The sequence below is a fragment of the Sminthopsis crassicaudata genome, chromosome 2 (genome assembly GCF_048593235.1).
Source record: "Sminthopsis crassicaudata isolate SCR6 chromosome 2, ASM4859323v1, whole genome shotgun sequence".
Lineage (NCBI taxonomy): Eukaryota > Metazoa > Chordata > Mammalia > Dasyuromorphia > Dasyuridae > Sminthopsis > Sminthopsis crassicaudata.
This window is the reverse complement of record NC_133618.1, coordinates 89,970,416-89,994,174: the sequence shown is the minus strand read 5'-3', so window position 1 is coordinate 89,994,174 and position 23,759 is coordinate 89,970,416. Positions and strand designations below refer to the sequence as shown.

The 23,759-nt window shown below is 35.0% G+C and overlaps 1 protein-coding gene across 2 annotated transcripts in view; it reads left to right on the top strand.

The window, feature by feature from the left end:
* The window catches only part of STPG4 (sperm-tail PG-rich repeat containing 4), a 47,116-nt gene that overhangs the window by 7,065 nt on the left and 16,292 nt on the right, over positions 1-23,759 (top strand). For both annotated transcript variants that reach the window (XM_074286772.1, XM_074286773.1), the window contains exons 3-6: positions 4,189-4,248; positions 6,090-6,344; positions 11,051-11,115; positions 11,351-11,405. In XM_074286772.1, the coding sequence (XP_074142873.1) occupies positions 4,189-4,248; positions 6,090-6,344; positions 11,051-11,115; positions 11,351-11,405 (435 nt within the window). The remainder of the gene's footprint in view (positions 1-4,188; positions 4,249-6,089; positions 6,345-11,050; positions 11,116-11,350; positions 11,406-23,759) is intronic.

Genomic DNA, 23,759 nt, shown 5'->3' with positions numbered 1-23,759 from the left:
CAAAAGAGTTCAAACCATTTGTACTTGTTTAATCTTTTATCATTCATCAATTTACCTTTTTTTTTTTTATGTTTCTTTTAACTCTTCCAGTTAACTTCAGAGTTTGTATATAGCTCTGATCTTGTTAATCAGGAGTGCTTGGAAGTCTGCTAAGCCCATATCTTTGGCCTTCTAGAACATTGTATTCCAAGCTCACTGATGCTTTATAGTTGTAGTTACTAAATCATGTGCGATCTTGACTAGAACCTTGGTTTTTGAATAATGTCTTTCTGGCTACTTTGCAGCATTTTTATGTTTGACCTGGAAGCTTCTGATTTGGGGTACATTGTTCTTAGAAGTTTTTGATTTGGGGTTTCTTTTAGGAGGTGACCAGAGGATTCTTTATCTTTCCACATTGTTCTGTTTCTAAGAGATCAAGGCAGTTCTCTTTTAAGATTTATTGAAATATAATACTTTAGCACAGTATTTTTGTGGTGGTTTTTAGGTAATCCAATGATTCTTGTATTTTTTTCCCTCAAATCTGTTGTACATAATTTTTAAAATATGAAACACTTTACATTTTCTTCCATATTTGTAACCTTTTGAGTTTGTTTTTACTATTTCTTATTATTTCGTTGATTAGTTAGCTTCAATTTTGTCCATTCTAATTTTCAGGGATTTTGTTGCTTTTGCAATGTTTTATACCTCTTGGGCCATGCTATTAAATTCCCTTTTCATTTTTTCTTCTATAGATTTCATTCATTTTCCAGTTTTTTCCTTTAGTATTTATTGCTAAAAAAAGATTTTTAGGTGTTTTGTGTTTTGTGTTTTTTCCACTCTACTTGGAATTCTAATAAAGTTGGCCAAGCCATAGTTTTTCATTTGGTTTTACTTATACTTCTATGTTTGTATCTTGAATGTCTTCATCACCATCAAAGTATGTTTAAAAAAAAAAAAACAATAAGATTCAATTTTCTTTGTTGTTTATTTTCAGTGAATAAATATTAAATACCTACCCTACTACATTGTGCTAAGCACTGGAGGTACAAAAAGAGACACAAGACAACCTTTGCCTTTAGGGATCTCACATCCAATGGAGGAGATCATAAGCAAGCCAATATGTATAGTCAAAGATAAATAGTAGATAATTAAGAGGAAAGGCATTAGAATAACAAGCTGGGAAAGGCTTCCTTTAGAAAGCGGGATTTTAATAGGACTTGAAGGGAATCAAGGAAGCCAGCAGGCAGAAATGAGAAGGGAATTTCATTCATGAAGGAACAGCCAGAGAAAATGCATCAACAATGTGCTTCACCTCTTGGTTCTATAGCCAAAAGGCCAGCATCACTGGATTGAAGGGAAATTTGGAAAGGTAGGAAGGCGCTAGATTGTGAAGGACTTTGCCAAGCAAGATTGCATATTTGGTCATGAAGTTGATGGAGACCCAATGGAGTTCATCTAGTAGAAGGGTCACGTGTTCAGAACTGCATTTTAGAAAAAGCAGCTGAATAAATGGAAACAGACTTGAAGCAAGTGGACCTACCAGTAAGTCATTGCAATAATCTACGTATGAGATGATTAAGGCCTGCACGAGGTGATGTCAGGGTCTCACAAGAGAAGGAGGTGCATCCAAGAGATGATGGGAATTGTGATACTTGGGAACAGATTGGTGAGGAGTGAGAGGGAGTAAAGAATCAAGGAGGATAACTGGACTGTGAGCCTGCGGGACTGGAGGATGCTGCTACCTTCTATAGGGAAGGTGATGGTGGCAGAGTATGTTAGGAAAGATGGCTTTGTTTCGTATTTGTGGAGTTTAAGATGTCTACTAGATATCTAGTCTTTGGAGAGGCTAAATTGGAAGTCAGAATATAGGTTGGGGTAGAGTGAGTAAACTTGAGAATCATTAGCATAGAGATGGTAATTAATTAAATGCATGGGAGCTGATGAGATTCCCCAGATGAAGGAATATAGAGGAAGGGAAAGAAGAAGATGCAGGGCAGACCCTGGGGGACACCAGTAGTTAGGAAATGAGATCTGGTATGGGTCTAGGACCTCCTCTTATACTGGAGCATGGCCTTCCCGGGGGGCAAGGTGCTTGGCCAGAGATGTCCCCAGTATCTACAGATTTCTCTGTCTCCCTATAATGATCTGAGCTAGAAAAGTGACTTAATTGTGTCTTTCTCTTAGACGTCACTACTAGGTATATTATGTTTTCTAGTTAGGAAGAGTTTATTGCTTCCTGCTTCTCCAGCATCTTAGCTCTATTTACCAATGATCTCTTAATTGTAAACCTGATCATCTTTTCTCAGTCCTAATTCTCTGTGACTTTCCTGCAACATCTAACACTGTTGATCACCCTCTCCTCCTGAAAACTCTTCTCTTCTTTGGGTTTTCATGATACTTCTCTCTTTTGGCCCCCCTCCTGCTGTATAAACAATCCTTCTCAATCTCCTTTGTTATCTCATTTTATAACACATCCCCTGATCTCAAGGCTCCATTCTGGATCTCTTCTCATTCTCCATGCTCTCTCCTAGTAAACTCATCAGGTCTTATGGGTTTAGTTGTAACCTCTAAATTGATGACTCATATATACATATACTCTAACTAGATTCCTGATCTCCAATCCAATGTCTTCAAATGCTGAAATTTCACAAATGTTCCATAGTCACCCCAGATTTGAGACAAAAAACAGAACTCTATCTTTCCCCCAAAACCTCATCCTCCTACTTACCTTCCCTGTTTCTGTCAAAGACAACACCATTCTTACTTCTCCGTCCAGCCTGGTGCCAAACTTGGTCATTCTTGATTACTCATCCTCACTCCCTCTTCATATCCAATCAGTTATGAGATTCCATCACTTATGTCTAGATATTTTTATTTGGATCCCTTTCTCTAATTTGAGTACTACTATTTAAGTAGTACTCTTTTTTTAAACTTATTTTAATTTTTTTCATATAAATTAAATTAAATTTAAAAATTTATTTTTTCCATACTATTATTTTATTTTTTCAATTACATGTAAATGGAGTTTTTAACATTAATTTTTGTAAGATTTTGAATTCCAATTTTTTTCTCCCTCCTTTCCTCCCTCCCTTAACTTCCCCCATCCCCATGACAGTAAGCAATCTCTGATATAAGTTATATATGTACAATCAATCACTTTAAACATATTTCCATATTTGTCCCCCCATCACCTCTTGATAGATTTTGCAGTAACCTCTTAATTAGTCTCTCTGTCCCCACACTAATCCATCCTCTATATAGCTGTCAAAGAAATTTTCCTAAAGTCTAGGTATGTCCATGTCATTCCCTACTTAATAAACCTCAGTGATTCCCTGTTATATTAAGATCAAATATCAAGAAATATAAGATCAAATAAAAGGCCAAATATAAATGTCTAGCCTCCACTTTTTTGCAACTTTATTTCACTTTACTATCCTTTACATATGCTAGGGTCAATCGAAACTGGTTTTCTTAGTATTCATCATATATATCATCTTGCATCCCTTCTCTGGGACTTTCTTCCCTGCACCTGAAATTCACTTGTTTCTGGCTTCCATTTTTTAAAATCCCCAGCTCCCTTCATGACTCGGCTCCGATGTCACCTTCTACATGAAACCTTTTCTGATCTCCCCATATTGCTTCATATCTATTTTGCCCTTGACCATATATGTCTACCTGGACTATGTAGTAAGCTCCTTTTTATCCTGTAGCAGTATGTAGCACATAGTAGATGCTTAGTAAAGTTGTTGATTAATATGCTGTAGCTCATACCATGATTTCTTAGCTATAAATATAATTATAATACCACCTTGTGTTTATACAACTGCTTTCTTCCCAAGAATCCAAAGCATCTTCATGATTAAGATTCCCTTCCAGCATGCCCTTGCCTTAGAAACAGCAGCAAGGTAAATTATCCACATTTTACCAATGGAAATTAAAAAAAAAAAAAAAAAAGAAAGAAAAATTAAGATAAAGAGCAAAGTGTAAGTAAATACTTCTTTCAAGGAAAAAGTTTTTATGTAATATTGATTTTGGTATAAAGATTAAAAGTACTTTTGGGAAGATTATTGTTTTCATGAAAATAATAATCTAAGTACATTTTATAAATTATAGATAATTTGAGGTAATCATTATTCAAATACATATCTACATACTCACATATGCACACACACACACAAATATATGTAACTAATCTGTTTTTATTACTAGAAAGTAAGAATTAAAGAACCCCTAGATCAGAGAGAATCATGGTGGCGAACAACACTAAAAGTATGTATATTTCAATTTTTCTTTATTATTCTTTCTTTTTGTATTAAACTGCATGAAAGAAGGAATTAGCCATATCTGTCAGTCATATCATAAACTCATTTCAGTAAAACCATAGGAATTAGAAATATAAATTTAATTTAATTTTCATATAAAATTCTGAAAAGTAAAACAAATCAGTAAGATTCCTAGAATCCTTGTCATATCCAAAAATTTTATCCTGGTACTTGGTAGTTGGGGATACCAGGTGGTTAGGGAGAGGGCAGACCCTGGGATCCCAGAAGCGTAGTGGAAGAGTCTTCTCATTTCACTCAGAATACCTGGTCCCTCTTCCACACTACCTTCATTGTCATTTCTTTCCTACAAATCCCTTGATGACATTATTTAGTCTTTTCCTTCCTCAAAATTCAGAGGAAAACCCAGAAAGTTTGGAAGCTTGGTGGTAATGTCCTATAGGTGCTGAACTTAAAAGCAGACTGATTTGGTGGGGACCTAGGATGAAAGGATGGGTTATAGTGAGGCAACCAGATTTAGTAATGACATGGAGGTTAAGAAGGAAGGGAAATGGGGAAAGACCTTGAGAAATGACAACACGATTTTAGGGGTCAAAGCCTAAAGAGATTGTGGAGACTAAGGCTGTATACTGTCATTAATTTGTGCAAGTATATATTTTTTAAAAAGAGAAGTTTCCAACAACAGCTGGATTAGAAGGACCATATCTAAGGAAAATAAACTACAAAGAATTGGCCAATAATAAGTTTCTTTACTTCATGAAAGAGAATTTTGATTCCTTAATATTAGGACTGGCTTCCAAATGCAAAACATATTTGGGAAGACTAGCTTTATAACATTGAGATGATGATGATTCCAGACCATGATATAACCCGAATTAGAGGAAAGTAGTATTTAATGAGAGGGTATTTTGCCCTTGAGTTTTGTTTGTATCTTCTTGTTTGGTCTTTATAATTTTTTCAGATTATTTTAGCCATTGTTTACAGGATCGGATCTCAGTACATCAAGGACCTGTTATTTTATTGACTATAGGTCACAACTTGGGGCTTAGTGAATTTAAGGGCCTCCTCTATGATCACAGTTATAAGGATTAGAGATGAGATTTGAATACAGGTCTTCCCTGTTCTAAAACCAGCCCCAGCTTCTACTAGATAGTGCAGCAATAATAATGTTGATTTTAATAATCCCTGAGAAAGAGGTGGAAAGGGGAGGGAGGGGTAGCACATCTGAGTCTGAGCAGATGGAGAATCTTGTGGGTTTACTTATGGAGTAAGTGGAATTAGTCAATAAGCATTTATTTAGTGTTTACTATAAGCCAGGGGCTGTGCAAAGTGCTGAGAATCCAAATAAAAGAAAAAACAGTTTTGGTCCTTAAGGAGGGGAAAACAAAATGTAAATAATGAGGCTCATCCAAGATGTATAAAAAGTAAATGGAAGCCAGTCTGAAAGCCGAAAGCTTTTCCAGCTAGGGGAACCAGGTAGGGCCCCCTACAGAAGGTCCATTTGGAGCTGACTCTGGAGGATAGCCCTCCATGATTTTAGAGCTCTTCCCCCAAGCCCCAGGGTGAAGTAGACAAAGTCTCCCTACGTGAGGGAGGGACTTCTGGTGGCAGTATGGAGGGGATGTCCAGTCCCATTCCAGCCTGTCAGTCACAATGGGGTTTTTTTTACAACAAACATTTCAGAAATAAAATTACCAGCTACCCTCAAAGTCTAGTTGTGGCAAAAGTTTTAGGGTGAGATCACAGTATTCCATGAAAGCACTCATGAGAAAGGAAGAAAGATACAGCCAACTACAAGATGATCTCAGAATCAGCATTGCTTTTCAACAGGAAACTCCAATACCGGGCACCTACACAGTGCGAGACTTTCTTGAAGAATCCCAGTTAAACCCGGTGAACCTTACCTACAATTTTAAAAATGAAGGTCGGACCAAAATGTCTTTGTTGGAGCTGACAAGGGACACATCACTGCCAGACACACCCAAGTACATGCCTCCTGACTTCGTGGAGCTGGTCAACAAGCAAATGGCTTCTTACTCCTTCAAAGACACCCCAAGGCAAAGCCCCAGCAGTCTGAAAGATAAGGTAAAGGTCCATCCCTGCATCGTCTCTGGGGGAGAGTCTCCAGGTGACCCTGGGAGAGCAGTCACCAATCTCCATGGAAATTACATTCCTTAGAGATCAAGCTTTTGACTTCTGTTTTCTGCTTCAAATTTTGTTACCAGGGTGACTGAGGAAAGGAGTGGGGAGGTTTATATTCAGAAATGAAAGAGGCATTGACAAAAGTATTAATGTGAATTAATGATTAAGGACAAAAGGTATGGATAAAAATATAATTAAGGGATTTTACAAAAGTAGTCAAGCGGTGAAGTGTCTGTTGCAAGTGCAGTCATGATCTCCCCTTTGGGGTCGCCTCTGGGAAGCCTGCTGACCACTTTGATCATAGGAGGATCCAGGCTCTCTTATCTCTGTATAAATAAATAGAGGGCTTCTTTCTGGCCCTTTAATCACTTCAGTTCAATTTAGATACTTACCCTCTTATATTTTTTATTATAGCTTTTTATTTACAAAGCATATGCATGGGTAATTTTTCCACATTGACCCTTGCAAAACCTTGTGTTCCAACTTTTCCTCTTCTTCCCCCACACTCCCTCCCCTAGATAGCAGATAATCCCTTACATGTTAAATATGTTAAAGTATATGTTAAATCCAATCTATATATATATATATATATATGTTTATACAGTTATCTTGCTACACAATAAAAATTTTACCCTCTTATTTTAAACAATTATTTTTATCTGTCAAATTATTTCTATTTTCAATCTGATTTTAACAATACCCTTATTATTCTTTTCTTTTTAAAGAATTATCTTTTTTTTTTTTTTCCCCCTGAGGCTGGGGCTAAGTGACTTGCCCAGGGTCACACAGCTAGGAAGTGTTAAGTGTCTGAGACTAGATTTGAACTCAGGTCCTCCTGAATTCAGAGCTGGTGCTCTATCCACTGTGCCACCTAGCTGCCCCTAAAGAATTATCTTGATAGGCTGTATACACTGGAAGAAGGCCTGGCCTGACAAGCAAAGAGGAAAGGAATAAACCTGTATCAAGCCCATCCCATGTCTCAGGCAGCGTGAGAAGCACTTTATAAATATTATCTCAGGAAGGTCAGGGACTCATCCCAAATGACTCCATTCATAATTCTGAGCACCTGCTTAATGCCCTGACTGTAGAATCAGTGGTCTTTCCCCTAGACCAAATAGCTGTTTCCAGTCATCTTTTCAATTTATTTTTCAGAAAGCATTTGTCAAAATTTGTCAGGTAAAATATCTGTATGTGTTTTCCTGATTTTTTAAAAGCTATATTTGAATGATGTAATAGCATCATATATCTATATCTATATCTATCTATCTATCTATCTATCTATCTATCTATCTATCTATCTATCTACATACACACACATATATATATACACATATTCTCACATTAATAACAGTATCAACAATATATATACATATATATATACATACACTGCATATATTCACACAGTTTTTGCAGTGCTCAAAGATTTGCAAATCATTTTTTGTTTACTTTATTTTATTTAATCCTTACAACAGCCCAATGAGATAGGTACTCTTATTATGGCCATCTTGTGTAAGATTAAATTAAATCTCAAATCAGTCAATAAACATTTATTAATCACTCACTGTGGCCCAGGAACTATGCTAAGTGGTGAGATACACAAAGAGGGCCTCAAGGATTTCACATTCTAATCAGATTTCATTCTATGTAGTTACTGGAGAATCTAGATTGGGGAGTGTATAGTTTTATATTAACACAAATCGGAGAAAAGCAAATGGCAAACACAAAATATATGAAATAGCATCATCTCAAGCAAAGTAGTAAGATCTGTAATACTTGCTCCTGGATAGCCCACGCGCTTGATTTGGATTTCTAATTGACAATAGTGATGGGGTGGCCAGTACCAAAATGATGAGTCTCCAGGCCTGGGAGCTTTCTAAGGAAAAACAAAGTAGGTCAAGTCGGAAACACAGCAAGTCAAAGCTTCCATGCTCACTAGCAGCATGGGAGGGCCTGCAGCCCTTCCAGCATGGGTGACTTACAGTCAAAAAAAGAAAAAGAAAAAAATTTGTATCACAAGGTCACATTGAGTGTATTATTGGAAATTCAGGGTTGTGAATAACTGACTTTTCTAAGTTCATAAATGTGATGTGGTATGGGCAACATTCAGCCACTCATTTCCCCTTTATTATTTGAGTCTGTATTGCTTCCTACAAATTCTTCTTTCCTTCTGTAAGCTTAGTACATTTCCGCTGTAGTGTAGACACTTTTTCTTGGTGTGTAATCACTTCAATAATGGCCTACTCTAATGGCACTTGAACTATTGGGCCATGGCTTAGACCTCTCCATACCTCACCACTTAAATGTTAAATAAAACTTCTATCAGACCATTAAGACACTTCCATTTGCTGAATTGAATATTTCTTATTTAATTTTCTGCCTCAGTGACCTGCACTCAGCTCTTTGAGTCACACACACTCTCTGTAGGTGATCCTTCCAGCTCTAGCCAAGGTTGAGCTCTGGAATGGCTTCTTAACGTTCTGTGGATCCCTCCTTGTTCCCTGAAGTACCATGCTGTCTTCCACCCACTTGTCACTTCCTCAGCAACTTGCTGAGCCTTAGGTTGCCATTCTGTTCTGCATCTTTTTATGTTTATCTTATTTCCCTTACAGCAAGTAAAGCAAAAGACAAACACAAAATATTTGACATGGCATAATGTAAAACCCAATGGGACACGTCTATAATCATTTTGCTGCTGAGGATTCTTCCTATTTATATCCCTAGCATAGCACCTGGCACCTAGCAGGCATCTTATTAAATAAATACTTGTGGATTCAAAGTTTTGCAAGGGCTAATGTTGAAGAATTATCCACACATAAGTTTTGAAAAATAAAAAGGTTTAATAAAAAACATTTAATTTAAAGAAATATTTTAAAAATAAAATTTTTAAATGTTAAAATTATTTTAAAATAAAAAATACTTGTGGATTAATTATTTGATTACTAAATTATGAGCTCCTTGAGGAAAGAGACATAAAGTCTTATCTCTGTCAGCATGTAGCACACTACATTTCCTACAATAAATAGATGCTGAATAGATAAATATTTGTTGGATAAACATTATTCCAAAGCACCTCTTCAACTAGGCCTCTTCTGAATTCATATAAACCCCACGTGATTTTAGCAGTAATGATTGACCCTGAGGTCTGTGAACACAATTAACATTACTTCATTAATTATCTAGGTTAATAACTAATTCTGCTATGCGTTATTTATGGTATCCAGTTATGGCAAGACCTCTGGGTATCTGCCTGCAAAACCTGATTAGAAACATTAATTAGCTGAGATGGAGTGTTTCCATGGTTTCCACTGCCCAATTCCTCATCATCATTGGAGTATGGAAGCACAATTGTGATATGAAGAATTCTATAAGAGAAGTGAAAAATCATGGAAAATCCCACACCAAAGCAGGGAAATTAACTGTGTGACTGCACATACTGAAAATGCAACCATGAAGCACAGGGAAATGGTTTCTATCATAAAACCACAAACTATGGAAAAAGAAGGAAAAGAAACCATTTTTGCAGCCAATGCCAAATAAAAGAGGAGAGGTATAGGATGCTCTTAACAAGCTCCAATCTTTTTTTCTTTCTTTTTTTTTTAAATCAATTTTAGGAGTGTTTCCTAAAATCCTGGCCCATATATTAGGACATTTCCAAGATTCTTCATTAAAAAAGTCTTACTTAATTGTTGATTGTACATGAATAAACACTTGTTTTATCTTTAGGGATTAATAGCTGGCTCTAAATTCTACCCCAAATCAATGTTTCTTGAGAGTTTGTATTAACAAGAAAATATTAAGCCAGAACAATTTAAAATTAAATTAAAATTTTAAAAATAAAAGTTTAGATGAATTTATACTTTGATCATATTGCCCCTGCAAAATCTGCATCTGGGGCCAGAAATATATATCACTTTATAAAGAGAAGCTATGTGATGTCAATCGAATATATGGACAATGCTCACATATCTGAATATGTGGTTCACATATTTGAAAATCTGATTTAGAAGGAGGAAAAAGATACTTTAGAGGATAATTTTGAACGTTAGAAGAAATAGTACCATAGAATCTCTTTAATAATAACCTCTTTAGTAGGTCTAAAGTATTCATTTTCTAATAATTTGATAGATATGTATGTCCCTTTTATGATTTCAGGGGCACAATTATTCCATAAAATGTGATAAACTCCAATTGAACAACCATAAAAAAGAAACAGTATATGGGATAGACTTCTGAACTTTGAACCAGGAAGAACCTGATTTAGTTCCTACTTCTAGCAAATGGCAATGGCCAAATAACTTAACTTTTCTTAGCCTTCAATCTGGAGACTTTTCTTCCATTCTGTAGAGACTTTTGATGTGAATTGAAGTATATTCCCATACAGATAAAAATATGAATAACTAATGACATGAAACAGTATTTTAGATATCTATTTTTGAAAATGCAGTTTGAAAAAATTAAACACGGCTTTCTTAAATGGCTGAAATGGAAAATTAATTATAAAAGAATTATGATCTTGAGATAAAAGATTACAAATGACAACAAAATAATTTTAAGACTTCTTTGAATGTTATTGTTATTGTTAAAATTTAATCTACTGCAATTGTGTTATTATTATTAGAATATTATTAATCTATGTTCATGTCTTATAGCAAATTGATATTGCACCAGGACAATATGATATTGTTTCAGCACCAGTTCCCAAGTTCCTTTCCAGGTAACCATTATTTATTATCATTAAGTTAATTATTTCATATATATAATTAACCTCTAAAAACTCCATAAGAACAATAATAATGATTTTAAAATTTCATTTCTAACAAGCATAATATTTTTCAATCTTTATCATAATAATATGAAGGAATTTTAATATTTCTCAAGAGATAGAAATGAAATAGTTGGCTAAAAGAAAAGTAGCTTTGTAAAATGACATATTGCATTTTTTAAAACAGGCACTGTGTATTCCGTTCTGCAGTCCAAAGGTTTCCAACACATTACTTTATTCCAGTAAGTACAATTACTAAATTTTTTTTTTTACAATTATTCATTCTTGTTTTAAAAAGAATGGTTTTCAGCTATACCCAGTGAAAGAACATTGGGAAATGAGTGTGGACCACAACATAGCATTTGCACTCTTTCTATTGTTGTTTGCTTGCATTTTTGTTTTTCTTCCCAGGTTATTTTTACCTTCTTTCTAAATCTGATTTTTCTTGTGCAGCAAGATAACTGTATAATAGGTATACATATATTGTACTTAACATATATTTTAACATGTTTAACATGTATGGGACTGCCTGACATCTTAGGGGAGTGGGTGGGAGGAAGGAGGGGAAAATCGGGACAGAAGTTTTTGCAAAGGTCAATGCTGAAAAATTACCCATGCATATGTTCTGTCAATAAAAAGCTATTAAAAAAAAGAATGGTTTTTTAATATACAGCTGATCCTTTTAAGCATCATATGATTTTAGAACTGGAAGAGATCTTAAATATAATCCAACACCTTCATTTTATATTTGAAGACACTTGAGTCCCCTTGAGGGTAAGCACCCTGCCAAAAGGCCTACAGATAGTGAGTGGCAGAGCTGGGGAGTAGAGTCTGGTTTCCTCATTTCCAGCTCAGTGCTATTTAAAGAAAAATACTTTGCCAATGAAGCAAATAGCAAATGGATGCTATTTGTTTTAATGCTGGAAATAAATGGAAGATTTCAATAAATCTTGAATTATTTGTAATAAATTAGGAAGTAGCAAAGATTATTCAGGAAATAAGTAAAGATTTCTTTATTTTCAGGAGTTTAACAGTACTTTTTCTATCTCTTAAAATTTCCACTTATATTAGTAAATTGTGACTAAAATAGGTTATGATAAAGTTGAATAAAGATAGGTAAAATTAATATTTTAATAATAAATCAATAAAAATAATATTAATATTTATGGTAGTTCAAATAAAGGAATGAGAATAGGAGACTATAAAATTAATGAAGCTACTGACTTTTTTTTATTTGTGGGAGAAGTGCCATATTTATTTGAATATGTATGTTATATTAGAATATAGAGGTAAAGGACAGAACAGATGCGATAAAAAGGATTTGAATTCCAAGTCAGGTAAAGAGAAAAAATATGGTTTTAAATAGTACCAGATCTCTTAGGATGAGCTTTATCAAGACACTGAAAAAAATTGAGTAAATCATCATAAAACCAGACAGATTTTTATATCTATCTATACACACAAATATATATATGTGTCTATATCTATACATATATACATACACAAATATATATAGATAAAGATATAGATATAGATATATCCAGTGGATAAAATATTAGGTCTGGAGTGGGAAAGATTCATCTTCTTGAGTTCAAATTTGGCCTTAGACACTTACTAGAGTGGGATTCTGGGTGAGTTATTTAATCCTGTTTGCCTCAATTTCCTCATCTGTAAAATCTGCTGGAGAAGGAAATGGAAATCTACTTCAGAACCTTTGCCAAGAAAACCTAAATGGGTCGTAATGAGATGGACATAACAACAACAACCATAGCCACTGACTATCTCCATCCCTGTTGGTTTTTTAAAAAAGCAATTTTAAATGGAGGCAGGAGACCTCTCTCAGAGGCCCAGTTCTGTGAGTGGAGAAGCAGCCAGCTTGAGAGGAAATCATGTTCCTGGAAAAGAAGAGTTTTCTCTGTCTTTCCCTCTGTTCCTGGTTGACCACGACAACCTGTACCATCCGGGAGAAAGCCTGTGGAGGCTAGCCATTTCTCGGCCTGGCTTTGCATTTTGGCTGCTTCCAGACCTTTTCACCCCGCGCAGAACAACTGAAATCCTCATCTTGTCTTAGGGCTTAGCTGGGATGCTCCCTGCTCCATGAAGCCCTCCCTTGCTCTTCCCAGCTTGGAGTTCTCTCTCTTAAATTTCCAGAGAGTTACTTTTTCTGACTCCTCTCCTTTGTTTTCATTACATTCTACCTTGCAGTACACTTGTTTGCCCCACCTCAATTAGGTGGTAAGCTCTTTAGGGACAGAGGCTATACCACTTTTAAATTTCACATTCCCCATCACCTGACACAGTATATTACACATCGTAAGTGTTTTATAAATGTTTTTGAGTTGATTTCATTTGTTAAAAGCAATTTATAAACTGAAAAACACTATATAAATTGCAAGTTGTTATTGTTTTTATTATAATGTACTTTCAGAAATAGAATGGCAGTTGAATAGGTTCTCAAAGTTTCTTTGAAGGCACAATTCAATTGTATTTGTGTACTTATGGGCAAAAAACTTTAAAAATCAATAAGCACAAAATTGTTTTTCTTTTTTAAATGGGACAGGTTTTTCTCTAATTTTCCAATTCTTTTCATCCAATGAGTCCTAAATATGATATCCAATTGGCATTTACTGTGTTGCATTCCCACCCCAATCTGGTCATTTAAACTGCATAATTTAACCTTGTGTAGATGTAGACAGGTTAACAGTTTAATAGAGACACACCTGCTATTTTGTCTCCATAGAGACCTCCAAGTATTCGTCAATTGCCCGATAGGATTTGTTGAAGCATAAATAGTACTTTTTTCCTTCTTTATAAATATACACTTGGGGGAAAGATATTTAAAACCCAGTTTCCAATCACTTCTCACTCTGTCATCCATGCATGTGGGGGGGGGGAATATCCATAATTGCTCATTGGAAGGGATGACAGGCAGTTGCAATAGACTGTTTTATACTCATTCTTGAAGAGTATTCCCTGAATATAAAGTAGATGTTAGCCCTGAATCTGAAAATCCTCTAGGCTGGGACCCAGGGATGACAAATCCATTTTAAAAAATTAGTTTGTAAACATATAATATATATGTATATGTATATATATGTATATGTGTGTGTATATATATATATATATATAAATACTATAATTTAGTTCCTAAGATATTTAGCACATATACTATACTATATATATATATACAGTTATATAATATAATTGCTAAAGTATTTAGTTCACAAATGTGCAACAAGATTTTATTAGGTAGAATTGATGCTTCAGTTGTTGGTTGCTACTTGCATAGTCTCTCATTCTCTGGATTGAAACCTTGCCTTTAATGCATACTGTCTATGTGACCGTGGACAAGTGTCTTATCTTCTTAATGCAGTGGCAGATTTCTAAAACTTTTAAGTTTATGAGGAGGAGGAAAAAAAGAAAGGAGGAGGAGGAAGGAGGATGAGGAGGAGAAAAGAGGAGAAAGAGGAAGAGGAGGATGAGTTGTTATAGTTTCCTCATTCAGAATTCTTGTAATCTCACTTGAGATTTTCTTGGCAAAGATACTGTACTGATTTCTCAAGCTCATTTTACAGATAAGGAAACTGAGGCACACAGGGTTAAATGCCTTGCCCAGGGTCACATAGCTAGTTAAGTGTCTAAAGCCAGATATGAACTCAGCACCCTATACTCATCTCTATTTTGCTTTTATTGCTGTCATGGATATCCAAAGTAGGAATTTATGAAGCTAAAGTTTGAGAAAATAAGCTGATAAGCTAGAAGCAATGCTTGTCATAATTTGGGGTGTATAAATTTAGCCTTTCAGAACTTGTTTTTTTTCCTCATAAGCATCATGGCTGCTACGAGGGCAGTCATGGGGTTCTAAGGTTACCTGGCTTGGGCTGTGTGAATTGATAAGGAAGCCTTTACAATATCTTTCTTATGGGCCCTCATAATAAACACATGCCTTATCTCTCTCACAAAATAATGAGCCATTTGGGCATAGAACTCATGTCTTACTATTCTTGTGAGGCAGGATGATGGTATGGAAGCGTCCTGGACTTGTCAAAAGATCCAAGTTAAAATTTTAACACTGACAATAGCTGAATAATCTTAAATAAATCATTTAACTCTTCTAATTATTAACTTGGCATAAAACGGAGATAGAAATGTGGATACTCTTTACCTAAAAAGATTGTTGTGAAGGCCAAATGAAGTAAAATGTCTAAATATTAATCTAATAAATTATCTAATAAGTATATTATGAAGTTAATTGAAAGAACAGTTGTCAGCGGTTTTTCCATAGAAAGAAACTTTCCGTAGCCCTTAAACGAACAAATGGATCAATTCTTTTCTTTGCTCCATTATATTATCTTCCTTTCTCTGTGGGACTTGTGGGGCAAGGCAGAGGGCAGGGGAGGGGGCCAGAAGAGGTGAGAGGAGGAATAGAGATAACCGTTGTGTACCTTAAGAGGTTCACCCCATGAATGTGACAGATGAAAAATCATTCTGCCATCTTTTGTTGTTGCTCTTGTTCATTCTGTGAGTAGAATTTAGCTGTATATGAAGGAACTTCAGAGATTTTATTCATCACTTTTGCAGAGCATATTTATCATGATTGTTATTTTTTTTTTAGTTCTTTATTAACAACAAGATAGTAAACATGTGACACTCTTGATGGGTAGGGGAGCAAAATCTGAGGATTAAACACTATTTTAGTCATATATAATAAATTTATAATGTGAGGCTCCACATGTTTCACAATACTTGTGTTTTTTATGAAAAACTAATAATGAGGACAGAATTAACAGAAAAAAAAGTTTGTCAATAGCTACAAATAAATTTTATTTGATTTACTACTTGATAACATTTATAGTATAATTGTTTAGAAACTGAATATGAGTCCTGTAATGTCCTCTGTGAATTTAAATTGTGAATTTACTAATAAAGTAAAAGACAGATAATATAAGTAAGCCCAGTAGATGTAAATTATTTAAGGGAAGAAAGTTTCTCTGTTTGTATATATGTGAATGTAAGTGTGTTTACATATGTAGCACCTAGCATAGTAACATACAGTAAGCAGTAAACATATATTTATTGAATTAACTTATCCATTAACAAAATGTTAAAAGGAAAAAAAAGCAAAGTTCTACAAGAAGAAAGAGCTGTCAAAATGGATTCACTTGATCAGTTTAAATAGAAACATGGATATTTTCCCTCCCTGTGTGTCAAACATGGCAGTGCTCTTGGTGAAGATTCCTTAAATTATGGTAGGTCATAGAAGGCTTTGGGGCTCCCATCATCTTCAAGAAAAAAGGCAGTCCATTTGAGATGATGCAGAAGTAGCTAGCCATTGCTGCTTAGGGGATCACAGGTCTTGGATCTGAAGGAAATTTTAAGAGATACACCTGGCTCAGGGGAGATGACGCGGGAACTCTTTACAGAAGAAGGTGGTGATAGATAAGAGAGCTCTGTGGCTTCCCTGCCTCTCCATCCCTTCCCTTGCACTAAGGTTTTTTTTCCTTCACAGCCAGATCAGCTCAGGCACCTTCGTGTTATATTACCAAAAAAAAAAAAAAAAAAGTATGCCCAGGGAATGCAAATTAATTTTAATATCAGTGAAAACAAAATATAATTAGGAAGGCAAATCTGAGGCCCAAAATATCTCATAACATATTACAAAGCCAAATGAAACAATTTCTGGATTATTTGCCATTCAGAATGAACCATAATAAAGCTCTACTAAAGTGAATAACTGAAAGTTGGCAATATTTGGAGTAAATGGATATGAGTTATTTGACCTTTCGAGGATCACTCCAATTTGATTATTCTAAATGAAATACATTTGAGGATCCAGAATAGACAATTCAGCAAGTAGAAAGAGAATTTCAATGTATAGATCTGGACTGAACTGCCTTTATATGTTTGTATATACATATATTTATAAAAATGCAACTATGTATGTAAAAGTAGGCTATTCTAAAATTTTTGTATCAATATAAGGTAGATAATTCTAAAATTCTCATAAATATGAAAATATATTCATATTATCTGTGTACATGAGTATATACACATACAAATGTATATAAATATATATTCATATATATATATATAAATACACATATATGTATATTGTCCACACACATATTCAGTATCTATAATAAGTCCCAAAAGAAAAATCTCTTTAAAAATGGACAAATCTTGTCATTAAAATTGGTATGTCCTATGAGAAATTTAGCAAACTCTGATCTTGTAGAAGAACAGTAGAGGGTGTTGAGACTTTTTGCCAACAGATGATGATTCTTTAAAAGTCCAATCGTAGGCAATTAGAAATGCTTAAAAATACCAAAGGTCTTGGGGAGCTCAGAATTATGTTAATGACATTTTAAAGATGTGTATGGCTGCAATCAAATTATAAAAACCATTCTGACAGTTAATGCCAAGACAGGAAATAACCAGATGGTAATTATGTGAAAAAAGTTATAGTTTTAGATTCCTAATTGTATTTTTGACAGGAGCATATGCAAACATCTTGTTATTAATATAGCCTCATGAGTCTTGGTGTATATAGCTTGATTTAATCATCAGCTACTGAATCTCCTAGTCCTGAGATCGTTGAAACTAGAAAGAGGATTGAATATGGATTTTTATTTTTTAAGAAAGTTGGTCTCAATAACTTTGTTACCATACATAAAGAATGTAGCTTCAAAAGTTTAGCTTTCTGATGGATATATTCTCCAGGGGGTAGAGGCAATCCCAAGCAATCATCTGTTTGTCAAAAATAAGAGAAAAATATGATATCATGGAAAGGGTGTTGGGCTAGGAGTCATAAAGTTGTGCTATTTGTTTATTTGTTTTTTTTAAAACAAAGTCACTTTATTATAAATTTATTTGGACAGTATATATGCATGAGTAATTTTTTTTTATAACATTATCCCTTATAATCATTTTTCCAAATTATCCCCTCCCTCCCTCTACTCCCTCCCCTTGATGACAGGCAATCCCATACATTTTACATGTGTTACAGTGTAACCTAGATATAATATATGTGTGTAAATACCATTTTCTTGTTGCACGTTAAGTATTGGATTCCGAAGGTACATGTAACCTGGGTAGATAGACAGTAGTGCTAACAATTTACATTCAATTCCCAGTGTTCCTTCTCTGGGTGTAGTTGTTTCTGTCCATCATTGATCAACTGGAAGCGAGTTGGATCTTCTTTATGTTGAAGATATCCACTTCCATCAGAATACATCTTCATACAGCATTGAAGTGTACAGCGATCTTCTGGTTCTATTCATTTTACTCAGCATCAGTCGATGTAAGTCTCTCCAGGCCTCTCTATTCCTCCTGCTGGTCATTTCTTACAGAGCGATAATATTCCATAACCTTCATATACCATAATTTACCCAACCATTCTCCAATTGATGGACATCCATTCAATTTCCAGCTTCTAGCCACTACAAAAAGGGCTGCCACAAACATTTTGGCACATACAGGGCCCTTTCCCTTCTTTAGTAATTCTTTGGGATATAAGCCCAGTAGTAGTATGACTGAGTCAAAGGGTATACATAGTTTGATAACTTTTTGGGCATAATTCCAGATTGCTCTCCAGAATGGCTGGATTCTTTCACAACTCCACCAACAATGTATTAGTGTCCCAGTTTTCCCACATCCCCTCCAACATTCATCATTATTTGTTACTGTCATCTTAGCCAATCTAACAGGTGTGTAGTGAAATCTCAGAGTTATCTTAATTTGCATTTCTCTGATTAGTAGTGATTTGGAACACTCCTTCATATGAATGGAAATAGTTTCAATTTCATCATCTGAGAATTGTCTGTTCATATCCTTTGACCATTTATCAATTGGAGAATGGTTTGATTTCTTATAAATTAGGGTCAGTTCTCCTGCAACCTTTCCCAGTAAGATCTGCAACCTTTCCCAGTAAGATCAGGAGTGAAACAAGGTTGCCCACTATCACCATTACTATTCAATATAGTACTAGAAATGCTAGCCTCGGCAATAAGAGCCGAGAAAGAGATTCAAGGAATTAGAGTAGGAAATGAGGAAATCAAACTATCACTTTTTGCAGATGACATGATGGTATACTTAGAGAACCCCAAAGACTCTGCTAAAAAGCTACTAGAAATAATTCAAAATTTCAGCAAAGTGGCAGGATACAAAATAAATCCACATAAATCCTCGGCATTTTTATATATCACTAACAAAATGCAACAGCAAGAGATACAAAGAGAAATTCCATTCCAAACAAATGTTGAGAGTATAAAATATTTGGGAATCCATCTACCAAAGAAAAGTCAGGAATTATATGAGAAAAATTACAAAACACTTGCCACAAAAATAAAATCAGATTTAAATAATTGGAAAGACATTCAGTGCTCTTGGATAGGCCGAGCGAATATAATAAAGATGACAATACTCCCCAAACTAATCTATTTATTTAGTGCTATACCAATCAGACTCCCAAGAAACTATTTTAATGACCTAGAAAAAATAACAACAAAATTCATATGGAAGAATAAAAGGTCAAGAATTGCAAGGGAACTAATGAAAAAAAACTCAGAGGAAGGTGGTCTAAGTGTACCTGATCTAAAGCTATATTATATAGCAGCAGTCACCAAAACCATTTGGTATTGGCTACGAAATAGACCGGTAGATCAGTGGAACAGATTAGATACAAAGGACAAAAAAGGGTACATCTATAGCAATCTAATCTTTGACAAACCCAAAGATTCCAACATTAGGGATAAAAATTCATTATTCGGAAAAAACTGTTGGGAAAACTGGAAATTAGTATGGCAGAAATTAGATATGGATCCACACTTAACACCATATACCAAGATAAGATCAAAATGGGTCCATGATTTAGGCATAAAGAGGGAGATAATAAATAGATTAGAGGAACAGAGGATAATCTACCTCTCAGACTTGTGGAGGAGGAAGGAATTTATGACCAGAGGAGAACTAGAGATCATTATCGATCAGAAAATAGAAGATTTTGATTACATCAAACTAAAAAGTTTCTGTACAAATAATACTAATGCAAACAAGATTAGAAGGGAAGTAACAAATTGGGAAAATATTTTAAAAACAAAGGTTCTGACAAAGGTCTCATTTCCAAAATATATAGAGAACTGACCCTAATTTATAAGAAACCGAACCATTCTCCAATTGATAAATGGTCAAAGGATATGAACAGACAATTCTCAGAGGAAGAAATTGAAACTATATCCACTCACATGAAAGAGTGTTCCAAATCACTACTGATCAGAGAAATGCAAATTAAGACCACTCTGAGATACCACTACACACCTGTCAGATTGGCTAAGATGACAGGAACAAATAATGACAAATGTTGGAGGGGATGTGGGGAAACTGGGACACTAATACATTGCTGGTGGAGTTGTGAAAGAATCCAGCCATTCTGGAGAGCAATCTGGAATTATGCCCAAAAAGTTATCAAACTGTGCATACCCTTTGACCCAGCAGCGCTACTACTGGGATTATATCCCAAAGAAATACTAAAGAGCGGAAAGAGACATATATGTGCCAAAATGTTTGTGGCAGCTCTTTTTGTTGTAGCTAGAAACTGGAGGATGAATGGATGTCCATCAGTTGGAGAATGGTTGGGTAAATTGTGGTATATGAAGGTTATGGAATATTATTGCTCGGTAAGAAATGACCAGCAGGAGGAATATAGAGAGGCCTGGAGAGACTTAAATCAACTGATGCTGAGTGAAATGAGCAGAACCAGAAGATCACTGTACACTTCAACAACAATACTGTATGAGGATGTATTCTGATGGAAGTGGAAATCTTCAACATAAAGAAGATCCAACTCACTTCCAGTTGATCAATGATGGACAGAGGTAGCTGCACCCAGAGAAGAAACACTGGGAGGGGAATGAAAATTGTTAGCACTAATATCTGTCTGCCCAGGTTGCATGTACCTTCGGATTCTAATGTTTATTGTGCAACAAGAAAATGATATTCGCACACATGTATTGTACCTAGACTATATTGTAACACATGTAAAATGTATGGTATTGCCTGTCGTCGGGGGGAGGGAATAGAGGGAGGGGGGGTAAATTGGAAAAATGAATACAAGGGATAATATTATAAAATATATATATATATATATATATATAAAAAAATTAGGGTCAGTTCTCTATATATTTTGGAAATGAGACCTTTATCAGAACCTTTTAACTGTAAAAATATTTTCCCAGTTTGTTACTTCCCTTCTAATCTTGTTTGCATTAGTATTGTTTGTACAGAAACTTTTTAGTTTGATGTAATCAAAATCTTCTATTTTGTGATCAATAATGATCTCTAATTCTCCTCTGGTCATAAATTCCTTCCTCCTCCACAGGTCTGAGAGGTAAACTATCCTGTGTTCCTCTAATCTATTTATGATCTCATTCTTTATGCCTAAATCATGGACCCATTTTGATCTTATCTTGGTATATGGTGTTAAGTGTGGATCCATATCTAATTTCTGCCATACTAATTTCCAGTTTTCCCAACAGTTTTTTTCAAATAATGAATTTTTATCCCTAATGTTGGTATCTTTGGGTTTGTCAAAGACTAGATTGCTATAGTTGTACCCTTTTTTGTCCTTTGTATCTAATCTGTTCCACTGATCGACTGATCTATTTCTTAGCCAATAACAAATGGTTTTGGTGATTGCTGCTATATAATATAGCTTTAGATCAGGTACACCTAGACCACCTTCATCTGAGTTTTTTTTCATTAGTTCCCTTGCAATTCTCGACCTTTTATTCTTCCATATGAATTTTGTTGTTATTTTTTCTAGGTCATTAAAATAGTTTCTTGGGAGTCTGATCGGTATAACACTAAATAAATAGATTAGTTTGGGAAGTATTGTCATCTTTATTTTATTCACTTGGTCTATCCACGAGCACTGAATGTCTTTCCAATTATTTAAATCTGATGTTTATGTGGTTTTTTAAGCACGGGTTCCAATATTAGCTTTCTGTGTGAGTTTAAGCAAGTCAGTTAACTTCCCTAGCTTCAATTTTCCTTATTGATAAAATGAAGTTGAGAAGAATTTCAACCATCTTAGAATCCCTTCCAGCTAGAACATTCTATGATTGGCTCTGTCTAGTAGGATAGCCATACAGTGTCTGTCTCTTCATCACCATGGACATAGTGTATCAATACTGTCAATATTGGGTTTTCTTGGCAAAGATACTAGAATTATTTGCCATTTCCTTCTCTAGTGGATTAAGGCAAACCAAGATTAAGTAATTTGCCTGGAGCAGCCTCATGTTAGATTGATGAATTTCCTTTCCCTTTTTCTAAATGTACCATATTGTTGATTCCTTAGCAGAGAAATCATAGCCAACAGCATTATAACTCACAACTGAGTGGAGTTTATTTAATTTGTATTTTCTCTGTAAAGCCTCCTTGGGCTGAGGAACACTAGACAGCATTTCAGTATGATGTTTGGGGGCCATTTTAAACAATGAGATCTAAAAATGCAAAAACAGGGCACTAATAGACTACAAAAAAGACAATTGTTTAACATAGGAAATTTGATTTTTTTTTAAGTCTGAACTGAGTTTTGTTACCTGAGGGGTCCTGTGAACTGGTAAAATGAGAGTATTTAGTTTTATACAGAGGAGTTCTTACTGACTGCTACAAAATCACCTGTTTGATGCAGATTCTGTTGGCCAGGGCCCACCTAGTTTGATCATGAATAAATTATAACAGGAATTTCTAAATAATGCAGATAATGAAGACTGACTATAAGTGTCTGAAGCTGTATGTAAATTCAGATCTTCCTAACCTTAGCTCTTTAGCCAAACTCAAGCATCACATCCCATTCCAAAACTGGTCAGCCATCATTCTGCCTAAACCAGAACGTGTTATTTAATAGACAGAAATGCTAATGTGACAAGAACTCAGAGGTCCTAGAGATACATAATAGATTGAAAGGGGGTCTGTATGGATTCACATAAGATGGAAACTATATTGCAATGGAGGATCCTCCCTACTGAGAAAGACCAGTAATAGTTTCTCAGCTCTTTTGGAGGCTTTTCCAACTTGTCATTGTCAGGTTTTTCATCCTGATGGCTCTTCTTAATGATCTCTCAAAAAAGATTCACTAGTGAATGTGAAAGGTAAAATTCATTTGATAACCTGGAGAACTTTTGTTTTCTTGTTATTTCTGGATTTTCATAAGGGATCCATTGTGGAGACTAATGCCCCCATGCTGCTTCCCTATTTTTTTGTGTACCTGATCCTACATATACTTTTCTGAGAAATGGGCACATGTTAAAAGAATGATATAGAGGATCCTCTTGTAGTCAAATTGTAGGCAGCATTTAGAGGGAGTGCCATTTCCTAACGTCATCCACTCTGACTTTAAGAACCTTTAACTCATATCAATTAATGCCAGTTCCTCTGGGCATTATTTTTAACATGTTTGACTTCATTCTCACCTCTGCTCCTAAATGCCATGTGTAGGTAACTGTATAATCAAGAGAAGTCAAGTTTGGGGCCTTGCAGATCATTAGTTGCAACAGATTAGAGCTAATCTGCCAGCAGTGGGCACAATCCAGACCTGG